This window comes from Rhinichthys klamathensis, unplaced genomic scaffold (genome assembly GCF_029890125.1).
Source record: "Rhinichthys klamathensis goyatoka isolate OS25496 unplaced genomic scaffold, OSU_Roscu_1.1 h1tg000262l_1, whole genome shotgun sequence".
NCBI classification, from domain to species: domain Eukaryota; kingdom Metazoa; phylum Chordata; class Actinopteri; order Cypriniformes; family Leuciscidae; genus Rhinichthys; species Rhinichthys klamathensis.
Genome location: NW_026606783.1, coordinates 2,755,766 through 2,781,929, shown reverse-complemented (window position 1 = coordinate 2,781,929; position 26,164 = coordinate 2,755,766). Strand labels below are relative to the sequence as shown.

At 43.7% G+C, this 26,164-nt stretch overlaps 1 protein-coding gene across 1 annotated transcript in view; it reads left to right on the top strand.

Moving 5' to 3' along the window:
* The window catches only part of chrnb2 (cholinergic receptor, nicotinic, beta 2), a 43,093-nt gene that overhangs the window by 9,135 nt on the left and 7,794 nt on the right, over window positions 1-26,164 (top strand). The window contains exons 2-3 of the mRNA XM_056267682.1: window positions 19,333-19,478; window positions 21,585-21,629. Coding sequence (XP_056123657.1) covers window positions 19,333-19,478; window positions 21,585-21,629 — 191 coding nt within the window. The remainder of the gene's footprint in view (window positions 1-19,332; window positions 19,479-21,584; window positions 21,630-26,164) is intronic.

The following is a 26,164-nucleotide window of genomic DNA, read 5'->3' as shown; positions in this document are numbered from 1 at the left end:
CCATGGTACTATAAATATACCATGGTACATGTAATATGGTACTATAAATATATCATGGTACATGTACCATGGTACTATAAATATACCATGGTACTGTCAAAAATACCATGGTACTAGTACCATGGTATTTGTACCATGGTACAAATACCATGGTAAAATTTCTTATGGGAGCACTTGTTAGCAGTATATAAGAATCTCATTATTTGAATGTGTGAACATAGCCCCTCTCTATGAATCAAAACTTTATACCTTATCCGTCTTCTGCGCAGTTTCTTCATATTGCGTTTGTACAGAATAACACAAAATTAGTAAAATAACAAATATTGCAGTACGAAATATCTCCATGCTGAGCCTTTTTTGCACTTCCTGATTTCCCTACTTGAGAATCCTTGTCCAATGAATGGACGACCTTAGCACACGTGTGGTTTTGTTTACAAATTTTGGTTCACTTGCAAAAAGAGCAGTGTGAAAGCGAACCATACCAAAAAAAAATAAAAAAAAAATAATGATTTGGTCCGGACCAAAGCAAGTGAACTATCGACTTTCATGGTGTGAATACACCCTAATTTAAAATAACTGATTATTTACAGCTAAAAGCAAAGTTAAGCAAAGGCTCACAGCTAAACAGAGGTGTAATGTCTAGAGGTCAGAAAGGAAAAGTCCTGCCATATATTTATTCCACCCATGAACTCAGCCAGCTGATTTCTCCTGGCTGAAAAACTGCTATTTAGCAAATCCTGGTGATTGGAACTAAATACTGAGGAGGACTTTTACTTTCTGAACCCGGACTTTACACCTCTGCAGCTAAACAAATAAACAAAACATTCAACACTTATAAATGAATTATTTTGTCATCAACATTTCAACACATTTCAACACATCAACAAATCAACATTTTATAATGGTAAATGCATAATAATAAGTACATTTCATTAAATTAAATATTTAAATAAAACACTAGGGCAACAGGGCATTGATGATGGTCAGGTATTAATTGCAGATGAGCTGCTGTTTTTTTAATCCAGATGTGCCCATGTGTTGCCAAGCCAATGTTCCTTTTTGATGATCACAAACAAGCTCAGGCAAGCCATTTCAAATCAGCCAGACATAAACCTGCCAACATAAGCTGGACTAATTGTTAGCACTCAATTTTCAGAACCAGTTTTTATGTCTATGGAGCACACATTGTGATGGTTCAGAAGGAAGACAGACCCAGAAACAGCAGGGAAGCATAACAATAAAACAGGTTCAGAGTGCTATCGATTCCTTTTACAGCCCATTTAAAGAGTGCGGTGTATACGTTCAAAGAAGAAAAAGAGTGTTGTTGAACTGCTTAAATACCGATTTTGTGATCCAAGACTTTTCAGCCTTTAGATATGTGATCAAATTTATAATCACAAATGCTTTGATTACATCATTACAGGAATCATTCAGCAATGCTACTGTAATGCAGTTTTATTGCACAGAATAAAAGAACAGTCTATAGCTGTAATGATTTTTATGACATTATATGATATAAAATATAATATTCTGAAATAGCATTCTTATTTGAGGAGCAATTTCTAATTCTGGTAAACGAAAAAGTGACACCGAAACCATATTCTGAGAGGTATAATTTGGGACATATTGTCAGGCAAGATTATCCTGTAAAGAAGACAATGTCAGCCAAATGAGCTTTTGAAGCCGACTCCCTTTTGTGTCCTTGGAATGGATTGCAGTATGTGTGATGCAATGCGATGTGCGGTAACACAATAGCTTTCTATGGCCAGCAATTTGTTTGGCCTGTCGTTGGAAGCTTTCACCGTTATGAGTGTACTTTAGATGCTGAGATCAATACCACCAGCTCTAGGCATCTGTCTAAAACACATCGTCCTATTCCTCCTGATATGACTTCTCTCTTTCTTCTCTTCGAAAGGCATGTACTGCAGAAATACAGTGCATAAATATAGCACAAATATGTAATAGCCTGAAAGGAGAGAATTATTTTGTGCTGTAGATATTTACCCTAATTTATAAGCTATTCACAGCTGAATGCACACCACATTCATATGAGCTTTTTTGTATGTTGGCATTGGAATATACTCTCTGAAATCTAATGTTAGAAAGTATCTGACATCTTTAGATGGTATCTAATATACGTCCATTTTTCGTCCATTTATTCATTCATTAAAATATGTAATATATGCATGTGTGCTAAATGTTTGTGGACTGTCATTATGGGATTGTCCACCACCATGTTGTTAATCACCACCACGTTGTTCCAAACCAGTATGACTTTCTTTTTTGTGGAACACAAAGGAAGATATTTTGAAGAATGTCGGTAAGTAAACAGTTTTGTTTCCCATTGGCCATTGTGTTTTTTGTCCATATTATAATAGAAGTCAATGGGAACTGAAAGTGTTTGGTTACCAGCATTCTTCAAAATATCTTCTTTTGTGTTCCACAAAAACAAAGTCATACAGGTTTGGAATGACATGAGGGTGATTTCTTTGGGTGGTCTATCTCTTTATTGAATCCACATAAATTGATCCACATGTTTAGGGGAGAAAGAATTGTAGAAAAATGATTGTGATTATTTCATTTTGTGAGGAATTTAACAAAAATGTGGGAACTCAAAAGTATTACATTATAATGTTAATATGATTGACAGACCATAAGTGCATTGACGAATGACAATGTAGTTGGTAGTTATACACGATTTAAATTATTTAAAATAATAACATTTCAATGTTTGCTTTGAAAACATTATTCATGGCAGGTTACATTCTCATTATAAGTCTATTAATGGACAATTTGGGCACACATATAGCATTTCCATACTAAGAGATATGTAAAAGAGAGAAAATACAAAACATCTCACAATTGCCCCCGGTCTCTCCTACAATATTTTAATGAGAGTAGATCCGCACACAAGTGAAAGCACAGCAAGGAAACATTATAAGCACTTATATAGAGCTGGAGAAGACAGCATCCTACTGCTTGGCTTTATATAGCTCTGCAAACACCCAGAGAGTCTGAGAGAGAGGATCAAAGAAGAAGAGAAAACATGCTGATTTATTAAAATACCTTCTGCCTCAACACAGGCCCTCACAACATTGTCTTAAAAAGGCCAAAGGGGAAAAGATGGATGGACTGAGAGAGAAAAGAATGGAGGATTGCGAGGAATGGAAGGAGGATAGTCATTGTGGCCTTTGCTGAACATTTACAGTCATTTCGAGTGGATCCTCTGTTTGCTGTTATAATAGCTTCCTGTTTTCTGGGAAGGCTTCACACTTAATGATGGAACGTGAATGAAGGAAATTGCTCCTATTCGCCTTTGGCTAAGCCACACCCTAGAATGTAGATTGACCAATCACAGCGCAGCCAAGAACGAGCTCCCACAGAGGTCCGACACTTTTTCACAGCGCTCCATTGACTTTAACACAGGCGTCTCTTATTTTTGGTCTCGGCAGGCTATTACCGTCGTAGTTTTATCAAAAATATGCTAAACGTTGTGTCTGGGGCATTTGTAACACAGATACACGTTTCCCAGAGAGGATGGAGGGGGTTGTCCGTTTTTTAACCTTCCCAAAACCGAAGTCAAATCCTGACAAGTGTCATCTAGCACACGCTTCTAATAAATACAACGTTATACTCACGTAGTTCGTTTGCTTTGTAATAACGATTATAGAAGTGAATAGAGACCTACCCAGCTTGCATGAACAGTGTTGCTCCTTGATATTGTTAGTCCCAGCCTTTGTCTTGATTAGTAGGATATGCGGTGGTTCATTTTTTGACTGTGACCGGTATGCTTTTGCCTCTATTTGGATGCCTTGTTGTTCCTTGCGTTTCACCTGTATGTCGTGAATATAGCCTTCGAACGTATATTGTAGCCCCTTTTGCCTACTTCTATCGGACACTTTATTTGCTGCTTTATAAAAGTTTGATAAAATTTCAGCAGGAAGAGCTGTCACAGCATAAGCCATGTTGATACCAGAGCCCAGATGAAGTTTGTTTGTCGGACGTAGCAACAGTAACTAAGGGGGGCGGGGCTTAGCCAAAGGCGAATTCAGCTGCAGTTGCGTGGTGAGGTCTCATTCACTTCGTAATTTTTTTTTTTTTACGTTTTTGAAAGTCTCTTATGCTCACCAAGGCATTCTTTTAATCAAAATTACAGTGAAACAGTAATAATATGAAATATTATTACAATTTAAAATATCTGTTTTCTATTTTAATTTACTATAAATAGTAATGTAACACTGTAATTGTAACGGTCACCAGCTGGAGTGCCCTTGAGAGCCACCAGAGGGCACTCCACACAGACTATTATCACTCCCTCACAAACTACTTTTCTCATAACTCACTGCCCGGACTCATCATCACTGATTGCATTCACCTGTGTCTCATTACCCTGTTAGTCTCAGCACCTTGTTCACTGGGTGTTTCTCAAAACCAAGAATGCAAAGAACGGACTTGTGTTCTTGGGGAGAACGCTCTTGCTAGTTGTTCTTGGAAGAATGAACTTGCAAGGTGACGAGCACACAGAACGCTGCTGACAGTTTGAGACGATGTGTTCTTGCTGGTATTGCGCAATACCCTCATACAGAACTCAAACATTTACGACTCGCCATACATTTTCGTAAAAATGCCAATATTTGAAATCTTCACAGTTGATTTCTCGCATCAAATGTTCTCAGAAGTGAATTGAGTGATGAAATAGTATACGAAATTGTATATTTTAGGCAACAATCAAACGAAATATGCTACAACTCTGCCTCTTTTCGTCAACAATAAAACGAAATATTTTAGAAAACACCACTCTGCCTCTTTTCATAAAAAAATAAAATAAAAAAAATCTTAAACATATTAGCCTAAATGGCCACACAATTGTGGTTCAGGCAACGTGTACATCAATTATCTTCACTGCATATTTATAACAACATGAAATATTAAAACACAACCCTGCTTCTTTTTTTATTTTATTTTAAAAATATGAAACATTCTTGATTTGTATTGCCATTTGTCAAAGAGAGACAGGGTTGTGTCATTTTATTTTACATATAGTGAAGAGAATGTTAAAATAAATATAAAAATATATATATCTATTTTAAAGTATATAAAATAAAATAAACAACCCTGTCTCTTTTTGTTAAATGTAATTTTTACTGATCAATAATATCCAGTATAAAGGTGAGAAATTAAGCAAACAATTAGGCTACAAAGTTAAAGTTAAATAGCCTAAATATATAAAGTTATGAAACTTCACTATGCCCTCAGCCAAAACGATTTGCCATGGAACAAATATAGATTAATGAGTGAGACCAAAGATCGACACGACGAATATCCGTCATGTTTATCCACTAGACTAGAGACACCAGAGCCAGCGGCACACGTCAGAAGCTCTAGCCGAGGCAAAGCTGTTCCAGTCGGGGTTAATGAGCGTTGAACACCCGGTGATCACCTGGATCTCACAACTCCGAAAGCGTCAGATCAATTTTTCAAATAGGCGCTATCTTTATAAATAAACCACAGATTTGAGCTTTAAACAACTACATTCTCGCCTGAAACACTCTTAAAATTACATTTCATGACACAATAACAGTAGTATTTTGATATTACGCGGGTTTTCTCCTCTGGTATTGACGCTTGCTGGTTGGTGCGAGATGCATTCTGGGATACCTGGCTGTCTCAAGTCCGCACAAGTCACCTCTCGATGCATACTCGGTAAACGGGGCGGATCAAGAACACATCCGGGGATTTGAACTGGACTTGGCTAGATGTGAACTTTGAATTGGGACAGTACTTGGGCAGCGACTGATGACGTTTCACAAGTCCACAAGAACACAAGTACAGACAAGAACGCATATTGAGAAACGGCCACTCATTCACTCACTGCGAAGTTTTGTATGTTTTTGCACTGCATTTCTGAGCGTTTTCCCTGGTTTATGTCTCTTGGTTTTTGGATTTCTTGCCTGTTCCTTGGATTACTCTTTTGCCTCTGACCCCTGCCTGTTTTGTTTGTTTGTTTGTTGTTTGGACTGCCTACCTATTGCCTGTATATTGGATTACGTGTCTGGATTGCCCCTTAATTAAAGCTGCAATTGGATCTCAACCTTCGTGTCTCAGAGTAGTTTGTGACAGTAATGGCAAAGCTGAATTTCCACCAATTACTCCAGTCTTCAGTGTCACATGATCCTTCAGTAATCATTCTAATAAGATGATTTGGTGCTCAAGAAACATCTCAGGTTACGACTGTAACCTATGTTCCCTGAGAACAGGGAACGAGACACTGACGCTTTGGGGAACGCCTCAGGCGTGACAGGTGTCTGAAATCACAATTAAATCACGTCTATCACATTGACCGGCGACAGCCTGTGAATCATTAATGTGAATGATTAACATGCAACCTGGAAGTATAAAAGGGAGCCTTGCAAACATGACAATATCCTTTCGTCTGAAGGGACTGTTCGGTAGGCAGGCCCCAAGGCATGGCAAGGAGACGCAGTGTCTCGTTCCCTGTTCTCAGGGAACATAGGTTACAGTCGTAACCTGAGACGTTCCCTTTCGAAAGGGAACTCGCACTGCGTCGAATGACGCTTTGGGGAAAGATATACCCACGCCGCCATGCTAAGGGGAGTGCATGCCAATTGGCAGTGACAACTGTCCGAACCAGCAAATTCAAATAAAATGCTAGAACCACTCACCCTCAGGTCACACTGGGCTGTCAGTGACAGCATTCCCTATGGTCATAGCCCAAGCTATAAGCCTCACAGGAAAACCTCCATAAACATAGTTAAATGAAAGGCCTACCTGGGCCTGCTCAAAGGCCTAGGACCACAACTTCAATTAGAAGGGGTCCCTTCTAGGGAATGTGGCTAGGGAACCCAAAGGAACCCCAGCCAATCACTATTCAGGGGAACGTACTCACCCCGAAATGCCACCAGGACGGCCTGACCTGGCGTCAGTTACATAGACACTTAGTCTGGCCACTTCCTGTCTGTCCGAAGACAGAGCCTCTGGACACTTGCCTTTAGGTAAGGCATCCAACCCGAGGGACTGCGAAGCTGGCAGTGAACCACTCGGCCCGGATCTCAGAGACGGGATATCCCGGAGGGTATGATTCAGCAAGTGCTTTCCAACCCTTGTCAGCGAGGGGAGTTTCTCTACTCGATCCATGGATCTACCCAGTGTTTGTGTTTCAAAACACTGAGGAGGCCTGTGAAGGCCTAAGGGCTGATCTAACTGGGAGGCCTCACGAGAGGCCTACGACCGTCTGACCAGACTCAGGAGTCCGCGTGCTCATAGTGACCCTCGGTGAGGGGAGCACATGGTCTGCCTGGTAGGCAAACCAGGCTGTAGCCAGGAAAGAGGTTCCGGGAGGGAACCAGTAGCAGAGAATGAACACTTTAGTCGAGCCAGGGCGCAAGCTCGCCTTCAGCAGCTGCTTGATAAGGCCAGCTGAAATGATAGCAAGAGGCCACTAGCTTCCTGAACCCAGCACCGCTTAGGAAACCACTAACAGGGAGGTCTGGAGAGGCCTACTACCTGATCAGGTAGTAGGCCTCTCCAGACCTCCCTGTTAGTGGTGATACAGTATGTGGGGAACTCACCCTCAGGGAGGCCTGGTGAGGCCTACTACCTGATAGTTCCCATTCAGGGAGGCCTGGAGGGGCCTACTACCTGATTACCACAGTATGTGGGGAACTCAACTTCAGGGAGGCCTGGTGAGGCCTACTACCTGATAACCACAGTCTGTGGGAGCTCGCCTTCAGGGAGGCCTGGTGAGGCCTACTACCTGACTGTTTCCATTCAGGGAGGCCTGGTGGGGCCTACTACCTGATAATCACAGCATGAGGGAAATCACCTTCAGGGAGGCCTGGTGAGGCCTACTACCTGACAGCCACAATATCTGGGAGCTCACATTCAGGGAGCCCTGGTGAGGCCTACTACCTGATCGTAAGTCAGGCTAGCTGTCCAGTTGCCTGTCCTTGGGCTTGCCTCCAGGGAGGCCTGGTGAGGCCTACTACCTGATAGCCAGCGTAAGTGGGAATTCGCCTTCAGGGAGGCCTGGAGGGGCCTACTACCTGACCACCACAGTATGTGGAGAACTTACTTTCAGGGAGGCTGGGTGAGGCCTACTACCATCTCAAGTGTGAATTCACCTTCAGGGAGGCCTGAGAAGCCTACTACCTGATAGCAACTGGTAACTATGAGCCCTGAGTCTGGGTGATAGTTCCAAGGCGGCCTGCTAAGGCCAGCCAGCTGGGGACTCGCCTATCAGAGAGGCCTGATTGGGCCTACTAGCTGATAGCAAGTCAATTCTGTTACAAAGGTACACTGTTGGGAACCATACTACACCAACATAACTATTGGGTCCATTCACAGGAGGCCTAATACGGCTAGCTACCTGGTAGCGAAAAGTATGTCCCACAATGTTGAGACTCACCTCCGAGGAGGCCTGTCTAAGGCCTACTACCCATCAGTGAGTCAACTGCCCGAACCACCAAGGCCAACCACGTTTTTTTGAAGTAAGCTGGCCTACAGCGCCCTCTTGGGGGCTGCCCATTCAAGGAGGCCTGCTGAGGCCTACTACCTAACGGTGCAGCCTTCGTTGGCTGATAAGCTGTTTACACAGCGCCTACAGCATCCTGGTGCCTAATCACATTGCCCATGGCAGTGTACTCAGCAAGAGAGCTAGTACCCTTAAAACACGGGGAGTACAACATACGCCACTCTGCTTCAACGGCGGCCCCAGAGTCAGGGGCCAACCATCTGTACGCATGGGCGTCAGCTCATGGCAATGCTCTGCCTTCAGGGGAGCGTACTTCGACAAAAGAAGAAGTGAAGCTAGAACTTCCCGCTCGACCCGAGCCATAGTAGTGCGAGGTAGGATAATACAGAACTGAAAGTGAAGTACTCAGACCTACCCTGTATCACAGGGGAATACTCCCACCTCACCCTGAGGTTCACCAGGGTGCGGGCCTGCTAGCGGCTCTGGGGGTGACAGAAAATTTATCTGTGGCCAACCTAGGGGAGTGGGGCTTGTTTGTGAGCCAAACCACCTACAACCTAAAGCCCGAGCAGTAGCTCAGCGAGGTAAGCGAAGCCTACGGCCCAGATTCCGTATCCTAGTTCTGCACGGCAGGGTCGGGCAGACGACCCAGTCTCTTCGTGAGGCGAAAGACGACCTAACCCTGCTCAATAAAGACACATTGTACCGGGGAGGCCTATTTAAGGCCTAACCCAGGATCTTTATAAACCATGCCTCTGCACCATGCTGCATTACTCTTGTCGCCCCAGAATGCAGAGAAGGGGGCGGGCCTTGGCCTAACGACTCCCATGGGAGGAGGCTCTCTGTAATACGGTTCAAAGTAGTGTTGTCGGAAGAAGAAGACAGGGTTGGCGAAACTGGAACTCGTACGGTTTTTATTACTCAGAATCATACAAAACAAAAAGGCGCGCACACAGCGCATTCACCGTAGCGTGGCTACAGCACAACAAAGTCCACAAAAACTCTCTTCACGTCCATATAGGTCTCAGCTTCTCGGTTGCACAGCTCTCGCACGAGTTCCAGTCCCTTCTCTCTCTCCAGCATTCACCGACTGTGTGGCTTTTATCGGTCTCCCCACGCCAATCACTGCAATCAGACACAGGTGTTCATCATCTGCACTTGACCTACTTACTCACCGCACAGCTCATTTGACTCGTCTCTCACTACAGACGCCGCGAGAACCACGCCCCCCTCACCACACTGTCATACAGGGATGCTTTCTAGAAACCTACATTCACAAAGTGAAGGGTCAGAGGCAGAAATGCTTAAGCAGAGCGCTCAATTCTAAAACTTGTCTTCCGCCATCCTGTCATCTTGAGTACCTGAGTGCCTTGTTTATACTCGACGCGTCCGCACGAGCGCGGCAAAAATGACGCGTTGGGTGCGCAAGACCGGCAAGACCCCATTTCGCTTGGCTGTGTGCACAGCTTTTTTTGTAACAGCGCGCGGCGCCGCATCCGAGGATGAACGACTTCAAGCCGAATCTGCCCGAGCTTGTACGTCTCACACAATCAGAGCGTAAAAATACAGGATATTTTACCGGAAAATACTAAAACGGGAAGACAGCGGGAAACGAGCTAAAATACTTGAGAAACCCGGAAAAAACGGGAGGGTTGACAGCTATGTTCTAACGAGCGCTTTTCTGAGCGCATACCCGAAGCGCACGCGCACTAAGCCTGTCTAACAACAGCGACAGGTTACTGAACTAAGTTATCTTTCTAGTCTTATTGCGCGAATACTGTCAAATACACACAGGGTTTACATAAAGTTGGATATGTATAAAGTGAAACAAACAGAGAAAATCTGCTTCCTAGCTAATGCCGTCAGTATTGTAGACAGTACTCGGCAGGTACTCAAGATGGCGGCAGTCAACTGGAAAAAGAGCGGATGACGTAAGAGGTCATATGACTGATATTCATGTAAATAGGAAATAATCAAATACAGGGCAGAGATACACATCTAACATGAACAAGCCCGAACAGAGAATGAATGTGAGGGTACAACTTAAGTAGGAGCACAAATGAGAATAATTAATTAAACACTGCTGAAACCAATATAAACAAATGAGAAGCAGGAAAACTGAACAAAGGAAGACATGTGAGTGTGACTAATGAAAACAAACAGAAACTACATGAAAACCAAAACTAACTGAATATAACGTGACAAATAGATTCATTTTGAATTTTGCACATGAATTGAGTGAATTTATTAATCTTACTCATAACCTAGGCTATATGTTTTTGGATTTGTTAAATATGTTGTTGAATATGTTTGTTTGAAAATATGTGTTAATAAACCATGTGTTTTTATCATTTCTAATTTTTTGACAAATCAAGGATTGCCCACTTTACCTGAAAAACATTTGCCTGGAGTACATGATCTCAAAATGCTTATTGGTATACTGTACTCTTCAAATAACACATTAAATAAACTGAATTGTATAGCTGGACCTTAACGTTAACAAAAGTAATGGTAAAACTTACCATATTCATTAATATAGCCTAAATAAAGACAAACAAGCACACAACTCACCAAATCATTCATCTCACTCTTGCATGGTCTTTTTTTAAAGACAGGAGCAATAAAAGAAGGAAAACTGAGCAGAAAAGAGATGCTGCATTTAGATAGAGACAGAGAGATTTAGAGGGATGTGCAGGTGGACATGTGCACAGAGGAGAGCAGTGGAGAAAGAGAGTTTATGGTGTGTGATTAGAGTCTTCATTGATCTGTGCTGTAGAAACATCATTCCTGTCCACTGAACACAACAAGAACAAGCCAATAAGAGGCAGGGAGACAGACAGAGAGAACGGGATGGATGAGTAGAGAGAGAGAAAGAGGAGATTTATTATGCTGACCCTGAGAAAGGAGAAAACAACAAGACGGGAGAAGTGAAAACTACATCCATGCAGAAGACAGAATAGCAAAGGGGAATATGAAAGAGAATATTTGACTTGCTTGTTATAAGAACTAGAGAAGTATACAGAGTCATTTTATATTGTACTATCTTGTAAAGATTACAAATGTGTCACATTCTGTGTTGATTCACATCTGGTAGTGAAGATTAACCTACAAATATATGGGCCCTATTACTAATAGACTGAAGTAGGGAAAAACAGCTTTTACTTGATTTGATGGATAAAGCCATCCCGCTGGATTGATCTGTAGGTGCTATTAGTCAATTGCTGTAAGCATGGGACAAGGGTTTTATAAGCAGGTGATGGGTGTTTGTATGTCACTCCCAAAAATAAAGATTTGAGTCAGTGCTTTTCTGCTGTCCTGCCAAAATTAATAATAAATAAAATAAATGCTAGCTATTTAGCTACCTAAAGCAAGCAGAAACATGCGTTAAATATGAGGAACAGTAACAGTAACCTAAATGTAACAGTTTACAAATGATTGACGAGTGAGCATTATTGGGAATTATCAGACCAATATCAGCTTTCAAGGCCCCCGCCATTTGTAGCTACACAGTCTATTTTGTCCAATCACAAATGTGATCTTGAAACAAAATTTTAAATAATTTAAAAGAATATACATTATTAACAAAATTATTAACCAATGTAAAAGAATATACATTATTAACAAAAATTAAGTGTAAACAGTTTTTATGTAAACAGTTCTCTTACGAGAGGTTCTCTCGTACTGCGCAATATCTTACGCTAGGGGAAAACCTCTTTTTCACGAGATATTGAAGCCAAAAATTATCCTTAATTTTGAATTAATGTAAAACACGTTGCGGCAGCATGCAGACATAGGCAAGACGGCTCGCGTGCCTATTGGCTGTCCTGCGGTAACTGCAGCAGCCTATCGAGAGAGGCCCTTGGTGACGTCAGATCCAATGGGGGCGCTTCGCGCCCACTACGTCACCTCCCGCCTAAGCGGGTGTGGCCTGGGCCTATAAATATAGCTCGATGGGCTGATATAATCAGATTTTTCATCTCTTCAGCGAAGCTCATGCATCGCTGGATCCGGAGTGAAGAAGCCGCGCCGTCTAAGAAAAGCTTTCTGCGGGACGAGCCACAAGCCGCTAGCCTTCATCTCGCCGCCTTCAGTCGCCGTACCTGCTACGCTTTCCGGCGTTTATATCCTTCTACTCTGCCGAGTTTGTGTTCGCCGCTGCGACTCACACTCTCTCTCTCTATCTAAAAGAGCAGCGTCTTTTTAAAGATGCCTCGTTCCTGTGGCTCGTGCAGAGTGACTCAGCGACGGGGACCGCCATTTCATCTGCGTTTCCTGCCTGGGTAAGGATCATGCAGCTCTCGCGCTCGCTGACGGCGGCTGCCATCATTGCGAGCTATTGCCATGGTGACTTTGAGGACTCGCCTGGCATTTTTCTCCAAGTCTGCACTTCCGCCCGCTATAGTGCCGCGCCATAAAAAGCGCCGTACTCAGCGGGTCCCCGAGCCTTCTCCAGCCCGTGAAAGCTCGCCGGTTCACCCGCCAGCTTCACCAGCTTCACTCGAGTCGATCACCGACGGACAACGGCCGCTGTCCGCCGCCGCTTCCGCCATTAATGACAACGAGATAGCTGCATCTGTAGAGGAGGCCAGCTGCTCTATCCTGGCTTCGGACAGTGAGGATTGGGCGAGCTCTGTGGACCTCCCCCCCCTCTGCCCGCGAGTCATCAGGGAAACGGGCCAGCATCGAATCCTAGCTTATGCGTCTGCTCTCACAGGCCGTGGCGAGCCTCGGCCTTGAGTGGGCGGCGCCCGCGCAGCCCGTGCACAACCGACTGGATGGATGTTTCCTGCAAAGGGACCGCGAACCTCTTTCTCAGCAGCATTCTCCGTGGTGGACGGTGCTAAAGACAGAGGATACCACTCTCTTCCTCCAGGAGAAGAAGCTGTAAACAGCTTTGCCTGCCCTCTGCTGGACGGCGAGCTAAGACGGCACTACATTCTAAAGCTTGCCGCACTACTTCCGCTATGCACAGCCGCGCTTATACCGCCGCTGGGCAGGCTGTATCGGCATTACACTCGATGGCCGTACTGCAGATCTTCCAAGCCGACCTTCTCCGAAAACTGGATGAGGAAGGACCGGAAGCTATCAGCGTGCCGGATTTGAGGAGCGCTACAGACCTGGCTCTTCGCGCTGCGAAATCCGCTGCACAGGCCATTGGGCGGAACATGGCTTCTCTCACCGTTGCTGAGAGACACCTATGGCTGACGTTATCTGAGATGCCGGACTCGGAGCGCTCCGTGTTCCTCGATGCGCCCATCTCCCCAGCTGGCCTCTTTGGATCATCCGTCAAAGATTTCACGGATAGATTCGCTGAGGTTCAGAAGACGTCACAGGCTATGAAGCACTTCTTACCAAAGCGCTCTAGCTTCGCAGCAGATCACCCAAAACAGCCACCTGCTCGAAGCTCCCAGCCACAGCCTCCGCCCGCTGCCGCTTCACAGCGCCGTCAAGCCCGGGACCAGAGACCACACTCTCGCTCTGCCAGCCGCCGACCCCCTCCGCGTGGGCCCCGGCAAAAGATTGAGATAAAACCGGAGGCCTCCTAGGAAAACGACGGTGTTTAAGTCTCGCCACGGCCAGACTTCCACCGAAACTTTTAGCTCGTTCAGTTCCAGAAAATGCGACTGTTCCAGTGTATTTTGCAGTAAACAAGCCGGTACCACGGCCCGCTTGCCTGCACACAAATGCCGTTTCCACGGCGACCCAGATAAATCACATAAACAGTGTAATTTCTGGTATTCCGGCCACAGCCGATGGTGTTATGAGTGTAATAAAAATGCCCACAGCCCAGTGTTCATTTCTACACACAAACACAGCCCGCCACAGTACAGGGCTCGCACAAATAAAATCGACTCATGTCGGTTGTGCATTAAATGTAGTGAATGTGCCCACAACCACGTGCCCACAAACACTACACACTGCATGTCCCACAGTTTCTGTAAAAACGAAACCAACACACATACAGTCAGCTCATGCCGAAAGTGTTTTCAGTGCAGTAAATGTGCCCGCTGTCCCGCGCCCACATTCACTCACAGACATGTTAAGCCCCACAGGGTTCGCCCCGCTCGCTCTCTCTCAGCAAACTGCCATAAGGGAGTCGAGCACGGCCAGGCTGCCCGCCGTGATCGGCGTGCCCCCTGCCTCAAACGCTGCAAGCACAGCGTTCACATTACAGCACACCGAAGCTCTCTGGTCGCCACTATGTTGCGGCCAGAGCCCAGATCTCATTCTACCCCTAGCTATTCATGCAAATGCATGGGCAAATCTTCTCGGGGTATCAGAATGGGTGCTGAACACTATAGAAAGAGGATATTCGCTGCACTTCGCTCGACGTCCCCGCCGCTACACGGCGCGGGTCGAAACTACGGTAAAAACCATCTACTTTTAGCCGAAATAGCGAAACTATTGAGCAAAGGGGCAATAGAGCCTTTATCTCAAGCTCAGAGCGAAGGGGGCCTATACAGCAGATATTTTCTGGTACCGAAAAAAGACGGGGGTCTCAGACCCATTCCAGATCCAAGACAACTGAACAAAGTGGTTGTGAAACGCCAGTTCAGAATGCTCACAACCAAGAAAATCCTCGCGCAGATTTTCCAAGGGGACTGGTTTGTGTCAATAGATCTGAAGGATGCGTATTTCCAAATACAAATAGCGCCACGTCACAGGCGATTCTTGAGATTCGCCTTCGAGGGCCAGGCATATCAATACACAGTCCTACCGTTCGGCCTGTCCCTAGCACCCCGTAGATTTACAATGTGCATGGACGCGGCTCTCGCACCCCTGAAACTTCGGGGGATGCGAGTTTTGAACTACTTGGACGATTGGCTGATTCTAGCTCGATCACACTCGGAGCTCATAGAACACAGGACCATATTACTCGAACATCTCGAGAATCTAGGTCTCAAAGTCAATTGGGCGAAAAGTTCGCTGTCTCCCAGTCAGAGAATATCTTTTTTGGGCACAGAACTGGACTCGATGTCTATGACAGCGCGACTGTCTCCAGAGCACAGACTGAACATTCAGCGCATCACGAAATCCTTCCGCTGCGGCACTATAGTCCTGCTCAAAAGGTTTAAAAAATGCTGGGCCTCATGGCCTCGGCATCATCAGTACTCCAGTTGGGTCTGCTTTGCATGCACCCGCTGCAGTTATGACTAAAAGTGCGAGTACCACCTCGTGCATGGGCCTCCGGTCTGTTTCGCCCCAAGGTCGATCAGAAATGCGTCTCAGCTCTGAAACCTTGGAGAGCAATCGACTGGTATTAGTCAGGTGTAAACCTGGGGACTTCCTCGAGTGTGAAGGTGGTGTCCACGGACGCCTCCACCTCGGTATGGGGAGCGCTGCGCGAGGGCAGACCGTTCTTTGGCCAGTGGTCAGAACGGGAGAAGCTCCTACAAATAAACTGTCAAGAAATGATGGCAGTCAACAACGCGCTGAGTCGTTTTTGTCCCCGAATAAAAGGTCACCACGTCTTGGTCCGCTCGGACAACATGTCAGTGGTGGCCTACATAAATCGCTAGGGTGGCGTCAGGTCCCGAAACTTTTACAGGCTGACGGAACGCCTCCTGATCTGGGCTCAGCACAATCTGCGCTCATTGAGAGGAACACATGTGCCTGGTCACCTGAATTTGGGACCAGACAGACTGTCCAGAAACAATGTTCCAGCAGGAGAATGGTCTCTGCACCCGCAGACGGTCCTACTGCTGTGGGAGACATTCGGCAGAGCGCAGGTAGACCTGTTTGCGTCCCAAGAAAACGCTCACTGTCCGAAGTTTTTCTCCAAGAGCAGGGATGCGCTGGCCCACATCTGGCCCCGCTCTATGCTTTTCCCCCCGTATCGCTCCTGCCTCAGGTATTGGAACGAATCAGGGAAAACGGATGCTCAGTGCTACTTGTTGCTTCGCTCTGGAAAAACCAGGCTTGGTTCCCAGTTCTGATGCAGCTGACAAGCACTGGCCCATGGCCAATACCGACGAGGAAAGACCTCCTCTCTCAGGCCAAGGGCTTGATTTGGCATCCTCACCCGGAGCTGTGGTCCCTGCACGCATGGGTCATCAACGGGTACCCGCAAACCTCCCGGAGGGAGTGTTAAACACGATCACGCAGGCTAGAGCGCCGTCTACTAGACGACTCTATTCCTCAAAATGGTCTGTGTTTTCTAGCTGATGCAAAGCTCGAGGCTTTTCACCCCTAGACTGCGGGGTTACGGAAGTTCTCTCCTTCCTTCAAGAGCTACTGGATAAGGGCAGAACCCCATCCACACTCAAAGTTTATGTGGCGGCCATAGCAGCGTTTACAAAACCCGCTACTGGCCAGTCACTGGGGAAGATCGATCTGGCATGAAAGGTGCCCCGTTCGAGCCAATCCATTTGTCAGACATGAAACATCTGTCGTTCAAGACAGTGTTTCTCATGGCTCTTGCTTCAGTGAAGCGCATAGGAGATTTACAAGCGCTCTCAGTAAGCGTGACGTGTATGGAATTTGGGCCAAATGACTCGAAAGTCATACTTAAACCAAGACACGGATTAGATCCCTGCGTGGGACTGTTTTCTTCATCCCGCTCCCGCCCGCGCCCGCCGGATTTCTGACCATTACCGCCCGCTCCCGCAACATATGTGTTCCACTCCCGCCCGCTCCCGCAATATGTATGTCCACTCCTGCCCGCACTCGCAAAACTCTGAGAATTTATTCCCGCACAATAATAGAGATGCATTGATTTTGTGTCTTCTCCCGTCCCGCAGGAAAAAACACGTATTTGTATTGCTATTATTAAAGAGATTCATGGGGTTGTTTGTTTCGTTTCCCTGGCCTGCATTTATTCTGACGCACTGATCAGGAAGATGAATAGTAGCCTGGCTAGGCTATCGGGGACATCTAAAACGCTTAGGCCGGAGACACACTGGCTGCGTGGCGTGAGCATGGCGTTTCTGTTGCGTGTCACCTGCGCTGCTGCTGCTAGGTGATAGAGGGACAGTCTACATTTGGATTAGCGGTGTGTTGCTCTTGCCTTTACGACAACAATTTCAACTGTTATCACACATCTTCCAAAATCCGAAAAATAGGGAAGTGGGCTGTCTGTTTATTTCAATAACATTTACAAATTGTGTGTAGCTTTAAAGAGCCTATATTTAGCCTGATGGTGGACCTTCAGTCTCAGAAGACACACTATGATGTTATTGTAGTAGCCTATCCTATCTTTATCCTCCTGAGGCCCAGAACGTTTTTTTTTCAAAAGTTTTTTTCTTCTTCTTCATGTAATCACATTGTTAAGAGCATAAGAAACAAATGAAAAAAAAAAGATATTTTTTCATATGTTATGCTATGACCTCTGTAGTGGACACCAGGACTCGATTGTTTAAACAATAAAAATGACATGAAATTATATATAGGCAAAAATAATGGCAATATTTGAAAATCGATAATTATTATTATTATTTGTTTAAATTACATTGATATCTGAATTTATGTCAAAACCTAGACTTTCAAACATCAAAATGTAATTTATTAATATGCATTCGTGTACAAAATAACATATAAACATCTTTTCCTATTCTATTTTGCCTGGAAACGCTTCCAACACGCTTGCGTGTCGCGTGAAAAATAGGCGTCGGTTCTATTTCTAGCATGCACGCGCGTGTCACGCAGGCAGTGTGCAAGCTCTAACCTGTTAACATGGGAGCCAAAATAAAAACGGACACGCCACGCAGCTGAGACGCTTACGCCACACAGCCAGTATGTCATGAGCCTTTAGGCTAACGCGCGTTTTTTTTAGCCGCACCCTTTAGCGTCAATATGAGACGCAGATAGATATGGGACAGAAGGCGCCTCCTAGCGGTCTAACCCTAACCCTACCCCAGACCTAAACCTACCCATATCTATCTGCGTCTCATATTGACGCTAAAGGGTGCCATGTGCGTTGAATGTAGACGAAATGTCAAAATATGTCAAATATGACGCCCTAGGATGAGAATGCATTGGAGAGAACCTCTAGTAAGAGAACGTACTTGGTTACTAATGTAACCTCGGTTAGGGAACGAGTACTGCGTATCTTTGCCGTGCCTGCAACACGCTCTGATTCGCTTCGGCGATGAAAAACCAGATTATATCAGCCCATCGAGCTATATTTATAGGCCCAGGCCACGCCCGCTTTGGCGGGAGGTAACGTAGTGGGCGCGAAGCGCCCCCATTGGATCTGACGTCACCAAGGGCCTCTCTCGATAGGCTGCTGCAGTTACCGCAGGACAGCCAATAGGCACGCGAGCCGTCTTGCCTATGTCTGCTTGCTGCCGCAACGCGTTTTACATTAATTCAAAATTAAGGATAATTTTTGGCTTCAATATCTCGTGGAAAAGAGGTTTTCCCCTAGCGTAAGATATTACGTAGTACTCGTTCCCTCTTCTAGAGAGAACCGAGGTTACGTTAGTAACCGAGTACGTTTTTAGTGTTTTTTTGTTATTTGGAGGGATTGAAACTGCAGTAAATTAAAATATTTTATTTTTTTGTAATAATTTGTATTGCCTAATCATAATAAAATATATTACCATAAATATTTAGATAATTTACATGATCAAAATTTCAATAAATAATACATTTCATTTAAGAAATATGAAATTGCTTGATCATGCTTTGCATCATTTACACTATGGTTTCCACGCAAAGTAACATGAATTTTGTTATAACAGATTTTTGTTTCATATAGCTGTTCTCCATAGAGGATGTTTTCTGTGTTTTGCAGCTGTATCTCTGGTTTAAACAAAACTTCACAACAGATGCCACGTCCAAAAATGGGAATGTTTTTGAAATGTGGGATGTGTAATTGATCTACTGTATATATCTTACAGTCAGTGATGGGGCAGATACAGAAGAAAGACTGGTGGAGCATCTTCTTAATCCAGCCCACTACAACAAACTCATCCGACCAGCGACTAATGGTTCAGAACTGGTGACCGTGCAGCTGATGGTCTCGCTGGCCCAGCTCATCAGTGTGGTCAGTGATGATTACTTTTGTTCTTTCATATTTAAATACAGTATGCATATTAATAAAGGTTTCACTAAAATGTTTTGACTATAGCTTTGTATAAATAAATACTGCGCCTCTTTTGTTTTTTTAGTGCTTACAAATTGTACAGTAAATCATGACACTAGTCGACTCGTCACCTTGAAAAGAGTTAGCAGTGACTGAGATGGAGCATTTAACAAAAGCCTCTTGTCTAATCAAAATTACTTGTATTTTCAGATTTGGTCAGTTTTCAATGTGGTACTATGCCTCTTAGTTCAGTAAGCCCACTTAGGTCTAAAATGGAGCGGTGACATAGTGCAGTTAGCTCTGGCCTCAGTATTAGCATGTTTTTGTTGTTGTTTTTTCTCAGTAAAATGTTGTCAGTATGCTGTAGGAAGCGAATATGGACAACAGGAAATAGCCATCTCGGTTCCCACAGGTGCAGCAAATTACCCATGCTTTCTGACCACTCATCATTGCTTACCACTCAGCTGTCAGCGAATTACATGCTTCCTTCATGCTTGTAATGCACTGTAAATCAGCAGCTCATGTACCTGGGCTGAAAGCTGGAGAAAAGCAGTGTCATTCCTGTGTAATTTATCTCTGGAGGGGCCGGCAAGGGCTTCTTAATCTCCTTGATCCATAAAATAACCCTTATGCTCAAGAATGTAGCCTTTGATCAATAAAAAGTGATTTCAAATCATCTAACTTTTTGTACATGGTATTATACTATATATTTTATTATATTTAATATATTATATTTAATACATTTTAATGAATTCAGGAACATAAAAGAATCATAATTCATTTTAAGTGCCCCTATTATGCTATTTTAATGTTCCTTAATTTGTTTTGGAGGTCGCCTACAATAGGTTAAATTTTTTTCCTTTTTTTAAATTTTCCAAAATTAAATAGGCTTTAATTTTCTCTTAATGTACATTGCAGCATCACCTCTTTTTTCACAGCGTCTGAAAAGGTTCGATAAAGGTTTCAGACTCTCTGAACCCGTTCTTTACAAGAGCTTACTCTGCTCTGATTGGTCAGATATCCCAGTCTGTTATGATTGGCCTACTGCTTACAGCATGTGTCGGAAACGAAACGGTCATTACCATATCTGAATTTCAGCTCAAGAGGCTGATTAGCATTTGATACACAGTGATACGAACAGTAAAGATGGCATAGGTTTTACAGTATCAATTTGATTCTGAGTCCTCATCCTTTGGAAGTACATGCAAGGTGGATTTGTTCTCGCATCGCAGAAAACAGCATCTTCTCGGCATAGCGATAAAAGGAACCAAACTCTTCCAGGCCTCAGCTATAACTAACAAGGTTTGAAGGCAGGTCAAAATAAATGTTGTTCGTGGGCAGCCAATGAAGACCAGGCTGGCATTATGCAAATTTACTACAAAGCTACCTAGGTTCATGTTGGAAGTAAGACTGAAATATCATTTCAGACAGTCCAGAATCGGTTCTTTCTTTTAGGGAGTTATTAAAGCTGCAGTCCGTAGCTTTTTTTGGGTTAAAAATTATCCAAAATACATATTTGTATTTTGTAAAATATTTTATATTTTTTTATTTAATCAGCACGATTTACTGCAATGTCAGAACCAGAACAAAAGTGGATGTTTCTTACTAGTTCAGATGACATTTTCCGGTGAAAATTCTTATGTTGGTCATACTTCTAAAAAGAATTATCTGTGATTCTGAATGCCAGTATCCACATCGGCGCAGTGACTGACAGCCTCACAGTCTCCTCAAACATTGTGTTCATCCGCGCTGTGCCTTGTCGAGGGTGTTGAAGTACAACTCACGTAAAATTGATAATTCCGCGAATGACTGCAATTGCAAATTTCGAACAGAGATGGCGACAAAGAGGAAAAACTGCGGATTGCAGCTTTAACTTTATTTGTCGTGCACTTTGATCTTTAAATCTTTGCAGACCTTTATATTCACAAACAGCTATATTACACACTACATGAAAGGTAATATCTGAAAAAGCATAATAGGGGCTTAAAAGACTACTTTATTTATAAAATTTTAATTGATTATGCAGTTTGTGTAAATTTTTACCTTCCTCTGTTTTTTTCTACACAGCATGAGAGAGAACAGATCATGACCACCAATGTCTGGCTTACACAGGTCAGTCTATACTTGCATTATTTATGCTCCATTTTATTTTCCAGATGTAAAGTGTTTTACACTTTACACACACACATTTGTTTTTCTATCATGATGTAGCTGTTCCATTGGTTTTTATTAAAGATTACATTTAAAAACTTTTATTAAATTATTAATCTTTTTAAGATTACGTTTAAGTGAGCATTCATAATTAAATAAAATATCTAATATCAACATGTACCAATAATTAAAAATTTCCCACTATAAATAAATTTATATCATCAGTGGTTCAAAAGCTACTACACTGTAAAAAGGATTTTTCAAAGTTGAAAATATAACAAAGTTTCAGGGTTATGCTCAATGTTCTTGTTTTTTCATTCATGTGTCTGTGTTTCTTGTGTTTCCTTTTAATTTATCTTGTTAATTCCCTTGATTGTTGTCTTAGTTACTAATGAGTTTCACCTGTGTCTAGTTTATTTGCCTTTGTTTGTCCCCTGTATATAAAGCCCTGTGTTTCAGTTGTTCCCTGTTGGTTGTTGTCTTTAGTAAGTGTGTGGATTATGCTGCTACTTCTCTTGGTTTTCTCCTATGTGATTCTCTGTGTGGATTTAAGACTTTATATTATAGTACCCGTGTCAAGAGCTTTGGACTGTACCAAACACAACGTGACAGAATAACCGACCCTCAGCTATGAGTAATACTATGGATTGTAGTGATGGTAGAAACAAAGCTTTTTATATCTTCAAATTAATTGAACCAATTGCTTCGCAAAATGATTCACTGTTTTGAAGCGTTCAAAAGGCCACACGCTGGTGAACAACAAAAACTCAGGCCAAACATGCAAAAAAACACCTTTTACAAACACATTGCAAATATTTTATTAAAAGTAAAATCTATCAAATTCAATTAACTAATCATCTAATAAGATTAAATATCAAGGGGCCCTATTTTAACGATCTGAAACGCAAGTATCAAACGCGAAACGCAAGTAATGCTGTGGGTGGATCTCGGGCGCTGTTGCTATTATACTGGCGGGATAAATGACTCTTGTGCCCGACACAAATCTAAAATGGGTTGGTCTGAAGTAGCTACATTACTCATAGGTGTGGTTTGGGCGTAACGTAAAATAAACCAATCAGAGCATCATCTCACATTTCCTTTAAAAGCATGCGCGCTTGTTCCATGGTGGATTGCTATTATATTGGCGGATTTGCCAGGCGCACGACAGAAGCGGTTCACAGCCGAGGAGACCGTCGTTCTCGTCAGGGCTGTAAAAGACAGAGAAGTGACATTGTATGGGGATGGGAGAAACCCACCCAAATTAGCTTTGGTTAAACAGGCGTATAATAATTTGGGTAAACGTGTAAGCTAGATTTATGCCTATTTCTTTTCACATCTTCATGGACACCACAATGATTTCCCTCGTGTGGTAATATTTTTCCATTATGTATGGTTTGCAAAAATGGGAACTTCTGCGTCTGTGTATGAGAGAAGCAAAGTGTATGCGCGTTGTGCACACGCTACATTATGGCCAATAGCATCTGAATAACGCGCCACTGACTTTAGACTAGGTTTTTCCTGGTTTGTGGCGAATTGTTTTCTGAAACTGCAAAATAGTACCAGGGAACGTTTGCGCCGGAACACGCCTCCTCTTTTCACTGAACCGCCCCCGGGAGCACAAGTTCATTCCCTAATTTACCGACGTGCATCTGTGAAGGGAAAAGTCCACTGTGCTTCGGGTGCAAAATAGGAATGATACATGCGTTGGTGTACAAAGTCAATTGCGCTGGGTGCAAGATAAGGGTGTTTATAATATGTGGTCTTTTATAAATTTTCAGGGGCTGTTTTGCTTGTTCCATGGATGGCTTTGCTAAACAGGCCAATAAGAGACTATTAACTACTATTATTCATTTTAATTATACTAATGTCTCATTAAAATGTCTACAAATGTATAAAACTGATCAGAGATCAGGTAAAAACTATAGACAATTTTTCAATAGTTCGCCACTGGGGGGCGATCTCAGTGGAGCTGCATGATTCATGGGTTCACTGAGATCGCCCCCCCAGCGATGAACCATTGAAATTTCGAAACATTTCGAAAAAGTTATGACGTAACAAAACCTTGTTTACTGAAAACACGTGACTTTGGCAGTTTGATACACGCTTCAAATCACTGATTCAGTTTGATACACGCTCCAAACCACTGATTCCATACAAAAGATTTGTAAAGGATTCAAAGCTTCATGAAGCAGTGTTTCAAAAGCACCCTTCACTAACAGATTACCCTTCACAGAATGGGGAGAAGTATGCTGAAGAGATCTTAGATCTGTACCATGAGGCGCGCTGAGACAACTCTCAAGGCTCTTTTGGAGTGGGATGGATGACATCATAGGCCAGATGCTGCATTGTGGAGGTGGACCATATTCCATTCGTTGACTTCCTCAACTTCACCCTCCTGTGGGTGTCTGGATCCTCCTTCACACTGTGTGTCATCAGGGAAGACGGCATCAACTCCGACTTCCCAGAGCCCATACCATCCCCATACCATTCCCATACCATACCATCCCCAGCAGCCATCTACCTGCCCGTTCTAGGAAGCCTCATCTTCCCAGGACCCAGTGATGACGCCTGAGCCTGCCACGGAACCAGAGGTCAAGCCATTGCCCACAATGGACCACAAGCTTGAGCCACCTCCAGCCACGGAGCCAGAGCTAGCCACATCGTCTATCCCGGAGCCAGATCCAGATGCCATATCCGTCCTTAGGCCGGAGCCCACCGCCAGGTCCACCCCAGAGTCGGAGGCGTTGGGGCAATCCACCCCTGAGCCAGTGGAGGAGCACTGGTTCATTGACATTGAGACTCCCCACCCTCATCCCCGCCCCTGAACTCAGTATCCCTCAGTCTGTTCCTGATAACTTTGTTGATGACCTAGCCCAACCTGTGATCTCCCCATTCCTTTGTTCCCATCCTCTCCGCTGGCTTCATTCATTCATCTGGATTTACTTACTGCGCTGGTGCCTCGCAGACTCTCCATGGGCTCCTCCCATACTGCCAACTCCCTCCAGCTATCCTCTGGCCTCCAGCCCATATCTCAACCTCGGCCCATCAGCCCTTCGGCTCCGCCTTGGCTCTGCACTCCCTTAGCTCCGCTGTTGTCTTGGGCTCCACCAGGCTCACTTGTCCCTAGGGCTCCACCTTAGTCTCTCATCATTCTAGTTTCGCCGCAGACTTCTTGGCCTCCGGCTGCACCTCAACCCGCCACCCCTTCGGTTCCACCTGGCTCCCCCTTCCCTCCGGCTCCACCTTGGTCCTCACTCCCTCCAGCATCGCCCCGTTCTGCCAGGCCCCCGTCTCCACCTTGGATTCTACTAGCCACTGTCTCCATCTTGGACTTCTTACTAAAGACTTTATTGTCTTTAGTAAGTGTGTGGATTATGCTGCTACTTCTCCTGATTTTCTTTTATGTGATTCTCTGTGTGGATTAAAGACTTTATAGTATAGTACCTGTGTCAAGCGTCTTGGATTGGGCCATACATAACATGACACAAAGATTATTGGAGTACATTTTACAAGAAAAAAACTATTTATGTCTTTCTACTTAATTTTACATTTAATTCAATGTGTTACTTGCATTTCTTTGTAATTATTTGTGAAATTTACTAGCAACGTTTTTCAGTGTAGTATATACAGAACTACTCATCAAAATCAGTTTGTACAGATACAGTACTCTCTTACACATATCTCTTTTTTTCTGTTTCGTTCTCCATCTTTCTGTCACGCCCTCTCTGTATCATCTGCTCATGGTCACTATGACCATAGATGTCAGTTGGCAGGAGTTATTGCCGCTGTCAGTACAGGTTACCCATAAAACTTTGCAACTGTGTGTCTTTTCTAGCTAGAGTGTGTGTATGCGATTGGTGTGTCAGAGTAAAGAATGTAATATAATTACATTAGTGGTCACTATCTGGTCAAAACCCAACAGGAAGTGTGTTAAATTACCATCATTAGACATTTCGCACTCTTTTTTGTGTGTATTAAGATGCCTACCATTAGTTAGGCTACGCCTTTTGACAGCTCTCATTTGCAGTCTATTTAATCTGTCAGCATTTATGACCTCAAGTAATTATTTCAAATTTTCTAATCTAGTTTATTAAGACATTCTATTAGTAATGAAATGTGACAGAGCATTAATACATACGCTAAATATACTGCTAATTAACTGAGAGCAGTGGTGTGTGTGACAGATGAACATGATCTTAACAGCATGTGAGGGTTGGTTACACTGCCTGTTCACAGGTCAACATGAAGTGACGGGTTCATGTCATAAGGAGAAATATGTGTGGAAGAAGGCCATAGATTTAGAGTGTATTTCACGGTTTTGCTAGTAGGTGTTGTAACTACATTATCTGGCTGCAAAACGCATTTTTCTCCATTGACAGCCATTCAAAAGTAGCTGTTTATTCTGCAATTGAAATGAATGGGAATGCTAGCAGATTGCTTTTTTCCAGGTATCAAAGGGCTACTTGAGTCTATCATGGTTATTTATTTTCACTCTG